The sequence below is a fragment of the Plecotus auritus genome (genome assembly GCF_963455305.1).
Source record: "Plecotus auritus genome assembly, chromosome: 9".
NCBI classification, from domain to species: domain Eukaryota; kingdom Metazoa; phylum Chordata; class Mammalia; order Chiroptera; family Vespertilionidae; genus Plecotus; species Plecotus auritus.
The window spans coordinates 107,123,644-107,142,435 of NC_137783.1; the positions used below are offsets into that span (position 1 = coordinate 107,123,644).

The window sequence follows — 18,792 nt, forward strand, 5'->3', positions numbered from 1 at the left end:
ATGAACTTTCAGTTATACTCAGAAGTATTGCTCCTTCATAGCCATAGTTACTTACCTAGTAACCTTACCTATAATTCTAATATCAGGGTGTTTTGAAAGAAGTTACATAAAAATAGAAATTTAACGGTCTTTCCCATTGCTTGAGCTAAGAAGATAAGCCTGGGAAGTAAAAATAGACCCTCCTAACTAAAAGTTCCTAAGTATAAAGACTTTAGGAACACATTAAATGTATTATGTTAATGACTAGGGGCCCGGTGCACGAAGATTCGTGCACTGGGGGTGGGTCCCTCAGCCCGACCTGCACCCTCTCCAATCTGGGAACCCTCAGGGGAGCCCTCTCCAATCCAGGAGTTTCTGTCTGTCTTTGCAATCATATGAGCGAATTGTCTGAGACCCCGACCCAGTTTGGTTTGTTGCTCACAGAATAATAGAGGCATTTTTTTCTTCTTTGCTTCATTGGTGGAGATTTCCTGGAAGTTTTAGGATATCTTCCCTTTAATTTTTCCTAGACACTCTGATTTTACTTATGTCTCTCACCTTTGCTTTCCCTCCATCCCCCACCGCAACAGTAACTTGCTCCAGGCTCACTTTGCTCTAGTGTCTAGGGCAACTGTGGGCAAACTACGGCCCGTGGGCCGGATCCGGCTGTTCTATCCGGTTCTCTTGCTCTCCCCTCCGCTCCTTTACTTTGAGTTTATATTAGTTCACACAAACACTCCATCCATGCTTTTGTTCCGGCCCTCTGGTCCAGTTTAAGAACCCATTGTGGCCCTCGAGTCAAAAAGTTTGCCCACCCCTGGTAGGGGAACTGTCTGCCACCAGAACTATGATTCCCAGCATTCCTGGTGCTCCCCACACTCTAGGCTTCTGCTTCCAGTCCTGGGGCTGCCACCAGAACTACTATTCCCAGAATTCCTGGTGTTCCCCACGTTCTTGGTTTTCTCTTCCTGTTGTCTCTGCCCACGGCATCCTGCTCTGCCAAGTCCTCCAAGCCGCCAGCTTTCCCTCTCTGCTCTCCATCTGGTGGCTTGGGGAGCCAAGTTCCCCAAGCCGCTCCACTCCGCCGGCCCTCCTGCTCTGCTCTCCACCCGGCTCCTGTGTATGCAAATCAACCCCCATCTTTGTTGGGTTAATTTGCATACTCACTCCTGATTGGCTGGTGAGTGTAGCGGAGGTATGGTCAATTTACGTGTTTATCTTTTATTATATAGGAGGATGTGTACAAGTCTCTTGATTCTTGTCTAAGTTGAAAATGAGAGGACTGACTAAGATTTATTGAGTACTTAATGGAGTATTGTGAAAATGTCTTTTGACTGTTGCTTATAGTGTGAAAATAAATATTTGTTGAAATTTAAGAACTTGCAAAATGCAGCACTCTACCTCATACCACAGGCAAAAATGAACTCAAAATGGATCAACAACTGAAATAAAAGTGCTAAAACTCTTAGAATAAATCATGGGGATAAACCTTCATGATCTTGGATTTGGCAATAGATTTTTAGCTATGTCACCAAAAGTGTAAGCAGAAGAGAAAAAATAGATTGATTAATTGTACTTTATCAAAATTAAAAGCTTTTGTGAATCAAAGGACAGTACGAAGAACGTGGACAGCCTATAGAATGGGAGAAAATATTTGCAAGTCATATAACTGATAAAAATTTAATATCCAGACTATAAAGGAACTCCTAAAACTTAACAACAAAAAGACAACCCAATTTAAAAATGAACAAATGTTTTAAGTAGACATTTCTCCAAAGATATACAAAGATCAATAAATTAGCACTTAAAAAGATGCTCAACATTATTAGTCATTGGGGAAATGCCAGTCAAAACTACAGTGAGATATCACTTAATACCTAATAGAATGGCTATTTGTTAAAAAGAAAAGAAAGGGCAATACTAAGTGTTGCTAAGGTTATAGAGATAGTAAGAGCCTCATATATTTGTGATGGGAATGCAAAGTGGTGCAGCTGCTGTGAAAAAGTTTGGCAGTTTCTCAAAAAGCTAAACATAGAATTGCCATAGGACCAAGTAGTTCCACACCCTAGCTATATATTCAGAATAATTGAATACAGATATTTGTGTGCCAGTGTTTATTGCAACATAATTTATAGTAGCCAAAAGGTTGAAACAACCCAAGTTTCCATCAACAGATAAATAAACAAAATGCTATATATTCATGCAATGGAATATTTTTCACCCCTAAAAAGGAATGAAGTTCTTATATGTGGTAAGTGAAAGAAGCCAGACCAAAAGGACAAATATAGGATTATTCTACTTATATGAGCTACCCTAAAATAGGCAAATTCATAGAGACAGAAAAGTAGATTATAGATTACTAGGTGCTGCAGTTGGAAGGCGAATGGGAATCATTATTGCTTAATGGCTAAAGAGTGTCTGTGTGATAAAAAAAGTTTTGGAAATAAAAAGTGGTAGTGGTTATACAACTTTGTAAATGTAATTAATGCCACTGAATTATACATGTAATGGTTAAAATGGCAAATTTTATTTTTATTATTATATATATTTCCACAATAAAATTTATAAAAATACAACAGCAGTTGTAAATCTAGCAGTAATCTTAGCTTTAATGTAAACACTGGATATAGAGCATAACAAGGGAAGCCATTTAACAGAGTTAATTACCCAGATAATGAAGGCAGGAAATTAAATCAGACACCAGTCATTTTGTTGAAATTGTAGACACATTTATTTATATATATGCAAAACAAAAGTGTCATGAAACAGTGTTTATGTATAGTTTGAAGAACACTGATCTACATCCTGCCAACTTTTAATTCCTTCTATTTCTCCTCGTGTTCCAATTGGTTCTTGTGTTGATTCTCTAGAACCATTTTCAGGTTTGCATTTATATAAGGGAGCTATGGTACAGCGAGTATCTGATAGGCATCTTCTTTATCTCATCTCTTTTACTAGCTACAAAACCTCCATTTTACAGATGAAGATCCTGAAATTCAGAGAGGTAATTGCCTTAACTCGAGATCACATTGATAATAGAGCCAGGATTTGCCTCTCAACCTGTTTGATACTGAAGTCTTATTGCCCTTTATGTCTAGATGAGTGATATAAAGCGGATTACATGGAAGGAGGTACTTACATTCTTTCCATTGAGGTGTATTTTAGGTTTATGGTTAATCGTACCTAAAATATAAAGGTGCTATGATAGACATTTTATTTTTCATGCTAGACTTATGTCAGATACTTTCAGAGCACCTTTTTTTGATTAAGATTTTAAAGAGACTGCTTTTGAGAATAGTTTCTCAAATTTTTGGCATGTATAAATGTGCCCAATGTATAGATTAACTGAGATTCCAGCTGCCTATCCCACTAATCCTGACCTCCTTTAGCAGGAGTTGTAGTATCTTATTTATCCTGGTGTCAAGCACTGTGTGGCACACAGTAAATTCCTGATAAAATGTTTGTGGAATGAACTAATTAATTAATGCATGCACATCTGGTCAGTTGTTGGGATTTTGTTGTTCTTTTGATTTTCAAAATCATACTGCTTGAGAAAACTTGCCATTGAAGTTTTTCATGTATGTATTTTTAAGGAATTAAAGAAACATCCTTTTTATATAACCTTTAAAGCATTCTCATAGGCACTGTTCCTATATATTCCCTTATAATAGTAGATTATCTCAGTAGTTATACCAGAGAACATTGATATAGTAAATATTTATTGTGCCACTATTAGCAAGATCCTGTTTTTGGTAGGTACTGTAGGGAATGGAAAGATGAATCAAACTTCCTTTTGCTTTAAAAAATCTTGTCATTTTACAGGATACCCACCTCTAATGAAATAATGTATGAGAAAATTATATCGTAAATAGTAAAGCCATATCTCTCTATATAAAAGCCAAGCGACCAGAACGCCGGAATGACCGGTCGCTATGACTCGCACTGCAGCGGGCCAATTGGCCCGATCGGGGGGTGGTCCCTCCCCCCACTAGTCCCTGCTGGATCGGGGGCAGGGCCGGCCGGCCAACCTCTCGTGGCTCCTCCCCCCTGCTGGCCTACCTCCCGTGGCCCCTCCCTCTGGCCAGTCCCACTCCCATTCGCCCCCCCACCCCGATTGGGGGCGGGACCTGTCAGCCAACCTCCCATGTTTCTCTTCCCTGCCGGCCTGGCCCAATTGGCCCCCATCAGGGCGAATTGGTCGCACCCCACCCGTGCATGAATTCGTGCACCGGGCCTCTAGTATTAAACATAAAACGTTACTGCTTTTGTAAGATAAATGCACTACCAATCAGAATCTGCGTTTTCTAGAGTATCCTCGGCCAAGCTTAATTCAGGCTTCGTTACCTTTCTCTTGAATTGTTGCGAAACAGGCTTTAATTGGTCTCTTTAACCTCAGAGTTTATCCTCCTGTCTGTCTTGCAAAGTGCAATAGAACTATTTTCCATCAGTTCTTCCAAACACATGTTGAGTTCCCATATTTATAAGCCATGATCTACTTTCACAGCCTTGCTCACTACTTTCCTTCACAGCCTTGTCTCTGCCCATTCCTGGCCCCAAGCCCTCAAGATCCAGGGCTCCAGGACTCAGCATAAAAGAGCTCCTCTATTCACCTTCACATTGACACATCATCACTCACATTCATATTGCTTTACATATTGTGGGGTTTTTTTCTTCCTGAAATACTCTTTATCTCCTTGTCTGGTAAACCTCAGTCATCCTTCAGATCCTAGAATAAATGTCATCACTTGAATAAAATCTTCTTTAATTTCCCTTTATCCATAGGCTGAATTAGGGTTTCTCTCCTCTGTGTTTTCATAGTTTATAATTATATCAGTTACTTAGTTGGTAGATAACTCACTGATTACTTGTTTACATGACTTTGCATGCCCCCTCTTTTTTTCCCTCTGAATTCTGAATTTCCTGGAGCTGAGACTGTTAATTCATCTTTGCCCTCCACCCCCCAGTACTTAATGTGCTCAGTAAATGTCTGGTTCAGTCCTCCAGAAATATTATTTATAAAACAGTTGGACATATTTAAATATTAGATAAGGGAGACTTGGTGAGGTGTAATTTGAGTATAAATAATAGAACTAGATGGTTTGTAATTCTCAGTCTGGCCTTTGTCCACATCTCCATTGGTGACAGCTGACCTGATTGGTATCTTAAATATATACTGATTTCACCAGAAATGACTAAAGATAGTAATTCCTATTTCTCTTATTCTTTGGTAAAGCACATACCCTCCTGAGGATAGCAGTACATTTGTCTAATGCTTGTGCGAATTGACTGAGTTAATATATTAAAGCAGTTAAAACAGTACTCGGCGCACAGTAAATATGAAATAAATGCTAGCTATTATTAGTCTAGTAAGAATTTAAAATATTCTTTGAGATGTGTTGGCTATAGAAATTATAAGTGGTTAACTTAATAGAATTTTTAAATTAAAGTAAAGCATTATTTTTATATGTCTTTCATTTATTCATCAGATATTTTTTTTGTACTTGCTGTATGTTTCATACTTTGTCACAGATTAGAGATATGAAGAAGAGTAGGCATAGCCCTTGACTTGTCAGTAGCTGTAAATTCTTGACTCAGATTTGAAAAGATCCAGTGGAAACATCTATGAACCAGGAGTCTCAGGTCAGCAACTTTGAGCAAGACACTTACCTCAAGCTCATTAGAGATCTCTGGTTAACTCCCTTCTCTCAGGTATTCTCTTAATACCTTAGTCAAAAGCACTTTTATTCTTCCATTTTTTCATGCCAAGGAATCTAGATGTCACCTTTGGGTTTTCTTTCCAATCACCCTCCATCCACATCCATTCTATCAAAAGTCCTTATGATTCTGCTTCTAAAATACAGCTACTTCTTTCTGTTATCACTACTACCACCATAGTTCTTGTCATCATTATCTCTTGCCTTAAAATGGGTGTTTTAGTTTCCATTCCTTCCCCTCTACAATCCTTTTTTTTAAAATATACAGCAGCTATTTTTGAAACATAAATCATAAATTTACCAATTTAAAACACTCCATTGAGTCTGGCCAGAGTATCTCAGTGGTTGAGAATCAACCTATGAACCAGGAGGTCACAGTTCAGTTCCTGGTCATGGCATATGCTTGAGCCTTGGGCTCCATCCCCAGTACGGCATGCAGGAGGCAGCCGATCAATGATTCTCTCTCATCATTGATGCTTCTATCTCTCCCCCTCTTCCTTCCTCTCTGAAGTCAATAAAAAGAAATATTTTAAAAATGAAAAATAAAATACTCCATTGGTCTCTCATCATATTTGAAATAAAATCTTAATTCCTTACCCTGGCCTATATATTTTGGCTCTTGGTTACCTCTTTATCTGTTGCTATTTTCTCCCTTATTTTGCTTCAGCAGTTTTCAACCATTTCACCTCATGGCTACAAACTGATTACTAAAATTCTGCAGCACACCAAAAAATATGTAATATTTTTTACTGATCTGACAAAAAAAATAGGTATAATTTTGATCTATTCACACCAGACAGTTATTGTGTTGTGTTGGCTGTTGTCTTTTATTTAATTGACAATCTAAGGGAAAAGAGGTCAGTGCCCCTGACTAAAATAGTAAAGCATTGCATGTTTTAAAAATTATTGTAACATAAACACACACAAGTTGAAAATTGCTCTTCTACTTCATTTACATTGACGAATCTTTTCTCTTTTCCTAATTTGCCAAACCTTAAGGTCTTTTTGCTAGCTTGTTTCTTCTCCAGATCATCTTGTGGCTCACTTCTATTTTATCTCTCAACTTTTTGTGTCAAGTGTCAACTTTTTAAAATGAGGTTTTCCACCCTGGCCAGGTAGCTCAGTGGGTTAGAGCATCGTCCTGCTATGCCACGGTTGAGGGTTTGATCTCTGGTCAGGGCACATAAAAGAATCAACCAATGAATACGTAAATAAGTGGAACAACAAATCTCTCTCCTCTCTCTCTGTCTCTCTCTCTCTAAATCAGTAAATAAGTAATTAAAAATAAATAATAAAATGAGGTTTTCCCTCAGCACCCAATGCAAAATAGCACCCACACTATCACATTTTATTTTCAGTATAGTATTTGTCTTTACTTGAAAAAAACTACTTTATGTTTTTATTGATTTTGAGGTAGAGAGGAAGGGAAAGGGAAAAAGAGATAGGAACATTAGCTGCCTCTCCCGAGGATGGAGGCCACAATCTGGGCATGTGCCCTGCCTCAGAATCAAACTGGTGACCCTCTTAGTGCATGGGACCATGCTGAGCCACACCGGCTGGGCTACTTGAATTATTTTAAATTTTTACCTGTTGGACTACCTCCTACAGTGTAAGGTCCATGATGGCAGGTTGTCTGTGTTCCCCACCTCCTTGACTTAAGCTATTGACAGCTAGTAGGTACTCAGTAAATATTTGTGGGCTCACTGAATAAATGCATCTTTCTAAATTTCATGTTTCTCAGTTTTAAAATAAAAATTTCAATCTGAATGATTTCCAAGGATAAACAGATCCAGGTACTAAAGGCAATAAAGACAGATTTTTATTGAAGTTGCTAGGTACTTAATATTTTTATGACTATTTCATAACCTTTTATTGTTGTTGTTAATCCTCACCCAAGGACATTTTTCCATTGATCTTTTGGAGAGAGTAGAAGAGAAGGAAAGACAGAAACATTGCTGTGAGAGAAACACATCGATTGGTTGCCTCCTGCATGCACCCCTACCAGGGTCCTGGTAGGAGCCTGCAACCAAGGTACGTGTCCTTGACCGGAATCGAACTCGGGACCTTTTGGTCGTCGGGCTGATGCTCTATCTACTGAGCCAAACCGGCTAGGGCTATTTCATAACCTTTAAGATCAGTGTTATTCTTACTTCCCTTTTATAGCTGAAGAAACTGGCTCACAGGTCATAGAACCCATGGCATTTATCCTGATTAGTCCCTATTATTGAGTAGAGTGGTTGTCCAAATCTTTCCTCAGTCTGTTAGGTGGCTCTGGTTTTCCTGGAATGCTTGTATATGGAGAGGACTCTATAAATTTAAATTTATGCCTTCTATATAATAAAAGCCAAAGTGACTGTTACGGCGGAACGACCAGAACGACCAGTCTCTTTGATGCGCACTGACCAACAGGGAGCAGACGCTCAATGCAGTAGCTGCCCCATGGTGGTCAATGGAGCGCAGCAGTGAGCAGTAGGGAGCGAGGGCTCCCAGGCTGCAAAAGGGCGCAGGCCAGGCTGAGGGACACCCCCCCACCCCTAGTGCACGAATTTCTTGCACCGGGCCTCTAGTATTATATAAAAGGTCTGAAATGTTAAGCAATGAAATCTTTACCCATAAATAGGAGAACATTTAGATGCAAAGTGGCTTGACTTTAAATATGCCTACAGTTTGGCATGTTTTTTTAAATTTTCTGTTCTAGTCATAGAGATTAATAAACTATTGTGCTTGCCCTCTAGTAACTTCTAGGCCATGCAGAGAGACAGAATCAGATAATTACTTGCATCTGGGAAAATGTGCCACAAAAATATGTATAATATTTTCGAGAGCCAGAGGAGAGAGCTGCAGAGATCAGTACTTACTTTAGATCAGTCAGCAGTCAGCAATAAACATTTCATTGTGTTTAAGTAGTATGCATTTGGGATTGGAATTGGATTGCATTGTTTGTTACAGACTTTTTCCTTTATAAACATATAATATCAAGAATACTTACCATAATCATACAGCAAAACTATCTATTATATAAAACTTTTATGTATTAAGATATTAACTTTCTCTGACAGATATGCCAAGAGTTTAATAGCACTTGGGCATGGGAGATGGAGAAGAAAGGCTATCTCGAAATGAGTGTTGAATGCAAACTAGCGCTCCTAAAGGTAATAAGTTTATTATTTGTTGCAATTATTTTAATTTAAAAATTCACTTTCACTCTTGGTTGAATTGGAAAAATAACTAGAAAGTAGATATTTCTGTGAGTATTGGACAGGGACAACAGATTTTTTCTTTCATTTTTTTGGTGACAACATTCTATTCTTTAAGTTATTCTTTGTGGTTTTGTTTCAGTATAAAAGTATATCTAGATTTAATTTTCTAGGCTTATAGGGACTGTAGTAGAATAGGCAAGCAGTTGCCCCAAATTAATTTTATTCATTGTTTTTAGCCTTCACAGTCATTGCTAACACATACTGTAAACTGGTTAATCTTTTTACTGATTTACTAAATTAGTAATTTGATAGTTTTCCGGATGACTAGGGGCATGCCACATAATCAAACCAACTAGATTAAAATAAAATAGGTCTCCTCAAAGTAGATTTATTTTCAAGTTTGAGTTTTCCTTTCTTGTACTACCCATTTCAGAGTGTTGGCCTTAATTATTAGCAAGGTAGCCACCATAATGAAGGAAAACAATACTTTCCACAAAAAAGAGACTGCTGGCAAAAACAAAGAGACTGTGATAGGAAATTCATGTATTATCTGCTTGGGCAGAGAGGCTCAGGGAAGAATCCTGACTTATCATATATAAAAATATTTAACAAAAAGTTAAGTCAGTTCCTCATTTAGTAACGTAGATATCTTTTTATTAAGGTACTTCTTTAGAGGCAGCTGTCATTCAGACTACCTTCCTTGAAAACTGCATATATTTCAGGCTTTCAAAAACAGATAGCCATTTCAAGAATAATGTTCATTTAAAAGCTTTAAGAGAGAAAGAATCAGTGAAAATTTTATACCATGAAACATTTTGGGCAACTTATTGCAGACAGACTCAGTGCTTTTGAAATATAACTTGATTTTTGTGTCATTGATTGTATTGAAACTATAAATTTGTGTAACACTAAAGTAACATGTTAACTTGAAATTTATCTTTTTAAATTAGTTGTTCTAAGTAAGTTGTAAAAATGCGGGGAGAGTATGGTAAAAGATTAATAAACTGTACAAGTTCTTTCTGCTTCTGACCTTGAATCAGTGTTGTGGTTATAAACATATCACACTTAACTGTAATGAAGAAATGTTTATGTGGAGTATCTTAAGCCATGTTCTGACTATTTTTCAGTACCTCTGTGAGTGTCAGTTTGATGACAATCTCAAATTCAAGAATATTATCAATGAGGAAGATGCTGATACCATGCGTCTCCAGCCAATTGGTCGAGACAAAGATGGTCTCATGTACTGGTACCAGTTGGATCAAGATCACAATGTCAGAATGTACATAGAAGAACAAGATGATCAAGATGGCTCATCGTGGAAATGCATTGTCAGGTATCTTTTATTGGAATCTTATTACATTTATTTGTGTTTTCCTTACTTTGATCTCTTCTCAATCTCTATATATAAAAGTCTAAGCAACCCTTACAACAGATGACTGGCCGGTAGCTATGATGTGCACTGACCACCAGGGGGCAGACGTTCAACACAGGAGCTGCTCCCTGGTGGTCAGTGCACTTGCACAGCCAAACTCCTGCGGGTGGCCAACCTCCCGTGGTCCCTCCACCTAACCAATCGACCCTGATTGCCAGCCAGGCCAAGGGACCACACCTGTGCACGAATTCATGCACTGGGCCTCTAGTCCTATATAATAAAAGGGTAATTCAGGCAGTCCTTGCCTTACATCGGACTCGACGTACGTTGTTTCATGATTACATTACATTGCCATCTCCCATTTATAGTATTTATTTTTTAAAAAGTTCGGTCATTTTGACGTATGTACATATGTGCTTTATGTTTTTTATTTATTTACCACAAGTAAAGGTCAGGAATTGTTATCTTTCTAGTAATTTTTTTTTTTTTTTTTACTGTTTCACTTCATTACTGCTATGTACGTGTTCCATGAGAGTGACGTAGGTAGGTTCCAATTTACGGCAAAAATCGCATTATATCATGCTGTAGGAACGGATCTCTGACGTAACCCGAGGACCTACTGTGTGCAAATTGTCCCCTCGACCGGTAGTTCTACCAGGAGTTCAACCAGGGGGCAAGGCTGGCCGAATTCGTGCACTGGGCCTCTAGTTCAGATATAATCACTGAGGCTGGGGTAGTTCTTTTTTTCGGAAGTTTGAGAATTACCAGGACCTAGCCTTGTGCTCAGCATAATATTCATTATTTGTCAACTAAATAAATATATTTAGCAGTGTGGTTCATACCAAGACATATACCTTGTACTTCAGGAAGCCACAGTCTAAAAGATAGGCAATACATTGGTAATATACGGGCCCCCCCCAAAAAAAAAAAAAAATAAAAAACATTGTTAGACAGAAATATAAGAATAGTATTGTTTGGTTCTTATTTAGCTACCAGTGGTCCAGTGCATGAATTCATGCACATTGAAAGGAAATTAATTAGAAGAAATATTTTAATATCGCTATTCGCCCTTTCTCTATAATAGAAGTGTCAACCAAATTTACGATCGACAGTGACAGATCAAAACACACCCGTGTGATAGGTGCCAGCGAGAGCTTTATATATACCCTATATAATAAAAGAGTAATATGCAAATAAACCATCACTCTGCCACACCCACAAGCCAGTCAGGAGCAAATATGCAAATAAACCCAACCAAGATGGCTACGGCCACAGGGAGTAGGAGGGAGGCTTGGGTTTCCCCGGTGATGGAGGAAGCCAAGCTTTCCGCCTGCCCTTGCCTGCCTAGTCCTCCACTCAAGGCTGCAAAGTTTCAATTACAGAAGATAAATAAAACCAAAAAGAAATGGCGGCAGCCACGGAGCTGGAAAGAGCAGGAGGCTAGGGTTGGCCCCAGTGATGGAGGAAGCCAAGGTTTCCACACAGCCTGGCCGGCCCAGGCCTCCACTTAAAGCTACAAAGTTTCAATTATAGAAGATACATAAATCCAAAAAAAAATGGCTGCCGCCATGGAGCAAACAGAAGGCTTGGCTCTGCTCCAGGCTACGAAGTTTCAATTATAGAAGATAAATAAACCCCAGATATCAGGGCCTCTGCTTGGGTCTCCAGGGGAAGTGGCCGGCCTGCAAACCACCACAGGCCCCTCACCCAGGCCGCCCCACACCCTAGGGAACCCCACCCTGATCCAGGACACCCTTCAGGGCAAACCAGCTGGCCCCCACTCGTGCACCAGGCCTCTATCCTTTCTAATAAAAGAGTAATATGCAGATTGACCATCACTCCAACACACAAGATGGCTGCCCCCATGTGGTCAGAGATCCTGCCCCCATGTGGACACAAGATGGCCACCACACGATGGCCAGCAGGGGAGGGCAGTTGGGAGGGACCAGGCCTGCAAGGGAAAGCAGTTGTGGGCGATCAGGCCAGCAGAGGGGAGGGCAGTTGGGAGGGACCAGGCCTGCAAGGGAGGGCAGTTGGGGGCAATCAAGCCTGCAGGGAAGGGCAGTTAGGGGTGACCAAGCCAGCAGAGGAGGGAAGTTGGGGGCGATGAGGCCTGGAGGGAAAGGCAGTTGGGAGGGACCCAGGCCTGTAGGGGAGAGCAGTTGGGAGGGACCAGGCCTGCAAGGGAGGGCAGTTGGGGGGAACCCAGGCCTGTAGGGAAGAGTAGTTGGGGGGGACCAGGCCTGCAGGGGAGGGCAGTTAGGGGTGACCAGGCCTGCAATGGAGGGCAGTTAGGGGCAAACAGGCTGGCAGGGGAGCAGTTAGGCATCAATCAGGCTGGCAGGGGAGTGGTTAGGGGGTGATCAGGCTGGCAGGCAGAAGCGGTTAGGGGCAATCAGGAAGGCAGGCAGGCGAGCAGTTGGGAGCCAGCAGTCCTGGATTGTGAGAGGGATGTTCGGTGGGATCGGGCTTAAATGGGCAGTCGGACATCCCTCAAGGGGTCCCAATTGGAGAGGGTGCAGGCTGGGCTGAGGGACACCCACCTCCCCATACACGAATTTCATGCACCGGGCCTCTACTATATAGATAGATAGATAGATAGATAGATAGATAGATAGATAGATAGATAGATAAACTTGCTTAATTAGACCTGCTTTCTGATGTAGCTAAACTTTTTCCAGCCCAGTGAAGCACCCCAACTTCTCTTTCAGGTAATGGTCAGAAACAGCAGTAAATACCAACATGAAGCAGATTATTATTGTAGATCACGCAGGGAGAACAAAGGGTAAAATATTTAACTGCAGCAGTGTTTGACTATATTCTGCCCAGTGAGAAAACCTGAAGTCATTTTCAAGGTCCACCATTTCTTTCTTTTCTGTCGGGTCAAGTTTCTAAGCTTTCTAAATCTCCATTTTCCAGCTAATAAAAAGAAAATAGGATTCCACCAAGTCTATGTACCTACTCCAGGATTTCTGTGAGGATCAAATGAGATGAGACACAGGAAAACGCTTCACAGACATTTGGTTAAAGTGTAAAATATTTTCACCTGGCTATAAAGCAAGTCTTTTTTTTTTTTAATATATTTTATTGCTATTTTACAGAGAGGAAGGGAGAGGGACAGAGAGCTAGAAACATCGATTAGAGAGAAACTTCGATCAGCTGCCTCCTGCACACCTCCCACTGGGGATGTGTCCGCAACCAAGGCACATGCCCTTCACTGGAATCGAACCTGGGACCTCTCAGTCCACAGGCCGACACTCCATCCACTGAGCCAAACCGGTCAGAGCTAAAGCAAGTCTTGTTCCTGGGCTGAAGAAACTGCAAGGAGGCTAGTCACTAGGGAGAGGAAGCTGGACGTTGATACATGATATCATTACCCAGCGCCCACAGCCAACGTTTCTGGGCTGGGCAGGGCTGTGGGCTGCATTGTGCACCATGGGTTCTTGGCAGTGTCAGCTGCAATTTGGTGGGCTGTCGGTCTGGGATGGTGGCAGGGCCTGTGTCCCACTTGGTGGAAGCCGAGTATTGCTTTGTGGGCGCCAGGTCCCTGGTGCTGTTTCTCTGTAAATGGCCAGTGCACGTCACGGCAGCTCTTGCGTTGAGTGTCTGCCCCCTGGTAGTCCGTGCACAATATAGCGACGGTTAGAATGGTCAGACACTTAGCATATTAGCTTTTTATATAGAGAGACTAGAGGCCTGGTGCACAAAATTCATGCATGGGTGGGGTCCTTAGGCCTGGTCGGTGATTAGGGCTGATTGGTTCCTTCCAGCTGCCAGCCGGGGCCTGCCAGACAGGGGCAAGGACCAGGGGAGGTTGGCCAGCAGCAAAGAGGGACCAGGGGAGGTTGGCCGGCCGCGGGAGGTTGGCTGTGGGAGTGCACTGACCACCAGGGGACAGCTCCTGCATTGAGCATCTGCCCCCAGGGGTCAGTGCAAGTCATGGTGACTGGTTGTCCTGGTCATTCCGATGTTCCAGTCACTTGGCTTTTATATATATAGACTAGAGGCCCAGTGCACGAAATTCGTGCATGGGGGGGGGGTGTTGTCCCTCAGCCCAGCCTGCACCCTCTCCAATCTGGGACCCTTCAAGGGATGTCCGACTGCCTGTTTAGGCCCGATCCCACCGGACATCCCTCTCACAATCCAGGACTGCTGGCTCCCAACTGCTCGCCTGCCTGCCTTCCTGATTGCCCCTAACCGCTTTTGCCTGCCAGCCTGATCACCCCCTAAACACTCCCCTTCCAGCCTGATTGATGTCTAACTGCTCCCCTGCCTGCATGTTTGCCCCCAACTTCCCTCCTCTGCCCTAACTGCCCTCCCCTGCAGGCTTGATTGCCCCCAACTGCCCTCCCTTGCAGGCCTGGTCCCTCCCAACTGCCCTCCCCTGCTGGCCTGATCGCCCACAACTGCCCTCCTTTTCAGGCCTGGTTCCTCCCAACTGCCCTCCCCTGCTGGCCATCTTGTGGTGGCCATCTTGTGTCCACATGGGGGCAGGATCTTTGACCACATGGGGCAGCCATCTTGTGTGTTGGAGTGATAGTCAGTCTGCATATTACTCTTTTATTAGATAGGATAGAGGCCTGGTGCACGGGTGGGGGCCAGCTGCTTTGCCCTGAAGGGTGTCCCAGATCAGGGTGGGGGTTCCCTTGGGGTGTGGGGCGGCCTGGGTGAGGGGCCTGTGGTGTTTGCAGGCTGGCCACGCCCCCCGGTGACCCAAGCAGAGGCCCTGGTATCTGGGGTTTATTTATCTTCTACAATTGAAACTTTGTAGCCTAGAGTGGAGCCAAGCCTTCTGCTCACTCTGTGGCGGCAGCCATTTCTGTTGGGATTTATGTATCTTCTATAATTGAAACTTTGTAGCCTTAAGCGAAGGCCAGGGCCGGCCAGGGTGTGTGGAAAGCTTGGCTTCCTCCATCGCCGGGGCAACCCAAGCCTCCCTCCTGCTTTCATTGTGGCTGCAGCCATCTTGGTTGGGGTTAATTTGCATACTCGCTCCTGATTGGCTAGTGGCCGTAGCTAATGGGTATGGTGGAGTAATGGTTAATTTGCATATTAGTCTTTTATTAGATAGGATACTTTTCTATTAGGATTATCTTTTTATTCCCAATTATTTTAATTTGCCCATTTCATCTTGATATTTTAGAATACTTTGGATTTTTACTGTGTATACTAGTACATTTCTTTACTGGGATTCTGAAGAAATCTGAGGAAGATTGTGCTTTCTTACCATAATTGTTGTTGTTTTTAATATATTTCTTTATTGATTTCAGAGAAGGACAGAGAGAGAGATAGAAACATCAATGATGAGAGAGAATCATTGATAGGCTGCCTCCTGCATGCCCCCTACTGGGGATTGAGCCTGCAACCCAGGCATGTGCCCTTGGCTGGAATCGAACCTGGGACCCTTCAGTCTGCAGGCTGACGCTCTATCCACTGAGCCAAGCCGGCTAGGGCCCATAATTGTTTTTTAAAATCTTGATTTCTTATTTGTATTGACCAGTATATTTGAATAGGAACATTTGATGTAAAACCTTGAAATATAACTTTTTAAAAAATCAGTAAACAACACTAGGACCTTTCAAAATCTCTGTGTCTCTAATATTCTATTTTTGCAATTTAATTATAATTTCTTCCATTAATATTGATAGTTTTTATTAATTTGGAAAATATCAGAGGCTCTATCACTAAAGTAGGGAGAAGTAGTAGATCTATAACCACTGGCTTATGAATATTAATTTTAAATATTAATTATTTGAAGAAATAATCCATAGAAATTTCGAATATTTGTTTGAGTCAGGGAAGCTCAACTTTCATTCCCTAAAAATAAATGTGAACTGAATGAGCTTGTGATTGATTGTTTTATCAGCACCCTTTTTTCATATTGTAATGTGGGTCCTCCATATAGTTAAGTTACTAAACGGAGATAAACAAAGTAGTCCTGAAATAAAATTTAATCACCATCTCTCTTTATGAATACATACATTGAGTGAAGTTCTCTTCATGTTTTACCACCACTTTTGTTATTTCCTATATCAACCTTGCATATTTATGTAAGAAATATTCTCTCCTAATTTGTAGATGAGGAAAATATGACAGAGAAAAGTAAGTATGATTATTATTGATTAGTCATACATGCTTAAAATAACTTCTCTTGTACACTGTTTTAAGTTTATGTTATATGCATGATGTGAGAGAAAGAGCATAGATGTTAGAGTTATCAAGTTGTTTGAAGTTGTGTTCCTCTACCTTCTGTAGGCAGATTACTTAATTTCTCTATACTATTCCTGCACTTTAAGGGTGATAGATAACACGTCCTCAATACTACAGTCGTTGTGAGGAATACATGAGAAGTCATACTAGATCCCTAACAAATCTTCAAGAAAGATTTGTTTTTGTTTTTTCTCCCAACCTTTTTAACTATTGGCTTTTATTACAGCATTTCTAATCCCAAAGTTTGAAACACTTTTTCATAAAGAAATATTTGTCAGCATAAAGAAGAAAGGCATAATTCAATTGTTGTTATCTTTTACATCTTCTCATCCATGATCATTCCAGGTTTTATTCCCTATACTTCTCCTTTGAAAAAAATCTTCTTACCATGTACAGACATTTATTTATGACTAGAGGCCGGGTGCACGAAATTCGTGCATGGGGAAGGGAGGGAGGGCCCTCAGCTCAGCCTGCATCCTCTCCAATCTGGGACCCCTCTCACAATCTAGGACTGCTGGCTCCCAACTGCTCGCCTGCCTGCCTTCTTGATTGCCCCTAACCATTTCTGCCTGCCTTCCTGATTGCCCCTAACCGCTTTTGCCTGCCAGCCTGATCACCCCCTAACCCAGCCGTGGGCAAACTACGGCCCGTGGGCCAGATCCGGCCCGTTCGGCTGTTCTATCCGGCCCGCGGAGCCGAAAGAGCGGAGGGTTCTCTTGCTCTCCCCTCTGCTCCTTTACTTTGAATTTATATTAGTTCACACAAACACTCCATCCATGCTTTTGTTCCAGCCCTCCGGTCCAGTTTAAGAACCCATTGTGGCCCTCGAGTCAAAAAGTTTGCCCACCCCTGCCCTAACCACTCCCCTGCCAGCCTCATTGATGCCTAACTGCTCCCCTGCTAGCCTGTTTTCCCCTAACTGTCCTCCCCTGCAGTCCTGGTCACCCCTAACTGCCCTCCCCTGCAGGCCTGGTCCCCCCCCACAACTGCTAACCCCTGCAGGCCTGGGTTCCTCCCAACTGCCTTTCCCTGCAGCCCTGGTCGCCCCCAACTTCCCTCCTCTGCCGGCTTGGTCACCCATAACTGCCCTCCTCTGCAGGCTTGATCGCCCCCAACTGCCCTCCCTTGCAGGCCTGGTCCCTCCCAACTGCCCTCCCCTGCTGGCCTGATCGCCCACATCTGCCCTCCCTTGCAGGCCATCTTGTGGTGGCCATCTTGTGTCCACATGGGGGCAGGATCTTTGACCACATGGGGGCAGCTATCTTGTATGTTGGAGTGATGGTCAATCTGCATATTAGTCTTTTATTAGATAGGAAAGAGGCCTGGTGCATGAGTGGGGGCCAGCTGGTTTGCCCTGAAGGGTGTCCCAGATCAGGATGGGGGTTCCCTTGGGGCGTGGGGCGGCCTGGGCGAGGGGCCTGTGGTGGTTTGCAGGCCGGCCACTCCTCCTGGCGACCCAAGCAGAGGCCCTGGTATCTGGGGTTTATTTATCTTCTACAATTGAAACTTTGTAGCCTGGAGCGGAGCTAAGCCTTCTGCTTGCTCCATGGCGGCAGCCATTTTGGGGGGGATTTATGTATCTTCTATAATTGAAACTGTAGCCTTAAGTGGAGGCCTGGGCCAGCCAAGGTGTGTGGAAAGCTTGGCTTCCTCCATCACTGGGGGTAACCCTAGCCTCCTGCTCTTTCCAGCTCCCTGGCTGCCGCCATTTCTGTTTGGTTTTATGTATCTTCTGTCATTGAAACTTTGTAGCCTTGAGTGGAGGCCTAAGCCAGCAAGGGCAGGTGGAAAGCTTGGCTTCCTCCATTGCCGAGGAAACCCAAGCCTCCTACTCGTTCTGTGGCTGCAGCCATCTTGGTTGGGTTTATTTGCATATTTGCTCCTGATTAGCTGGTGGGCGTGGCTTCTGGGTGTAGTGGAGTGATGGTTAATTTGTATATTACTCTTTTATTATATAGTATAAACATAAAGTGGTATATTTGGCATTTGTTCAGAAGCAAATGTGCGTATAGAATGTGTGAACACAGTTTTCTTTGGTAACAACCACAGATTTCTTCAGAGAACTGGTGCTGGGTTACTGTTAACCTTTTTTAAAATTATTGTTTAAAGTATTGCATATGTCTTTTTCCCCGATTGATCTCCTACTCCTGGCCATTTAGGCTGTTTCCAAATCTTAGCTATTATAAATTGTGCTGCAATAAACATAGGGGTGCATATATCCTTTCTGCTTGGTGTTTCTGCTTTCTTGAGATATATTCCTAGAAGTGGGATTACTGGGTCAAATTGGAGTTCCATTTTTAACTTTGTGAGGAAACTC

The 18,792-nt window shown here is 42.4% G+C and overlaps 1 protein-coding gene across 3 annotated transcripts in view; it reads left to right on the forward strand.

Annotated features, from left to right (window-relative positions):
* Nucleotides 1–18,792, forward strand: part of RSF1 (remodeling and spacing factor 1) — a 130,004-nt gene that overhangs the window by 50,660 nt on the left and 60,552 nt on the right. For all 3 annotated transcript variants that reach the window (XM_080641796.1, XM_080641797.1, XM_080641798.1), the window contains exons 3-4: nt 8,753–8,845; nt 10,021–10,226. In XM_080641796.1, coding sequence (XP_080497922.1) covers nt 8,753–8,845; nt 10,021–10,226 — 299 coding nt within the window. The remainder of the gene's footprint in view (nt 1–8,752; nt 8,846–10,020; nt 10,227–18,792) is intronic.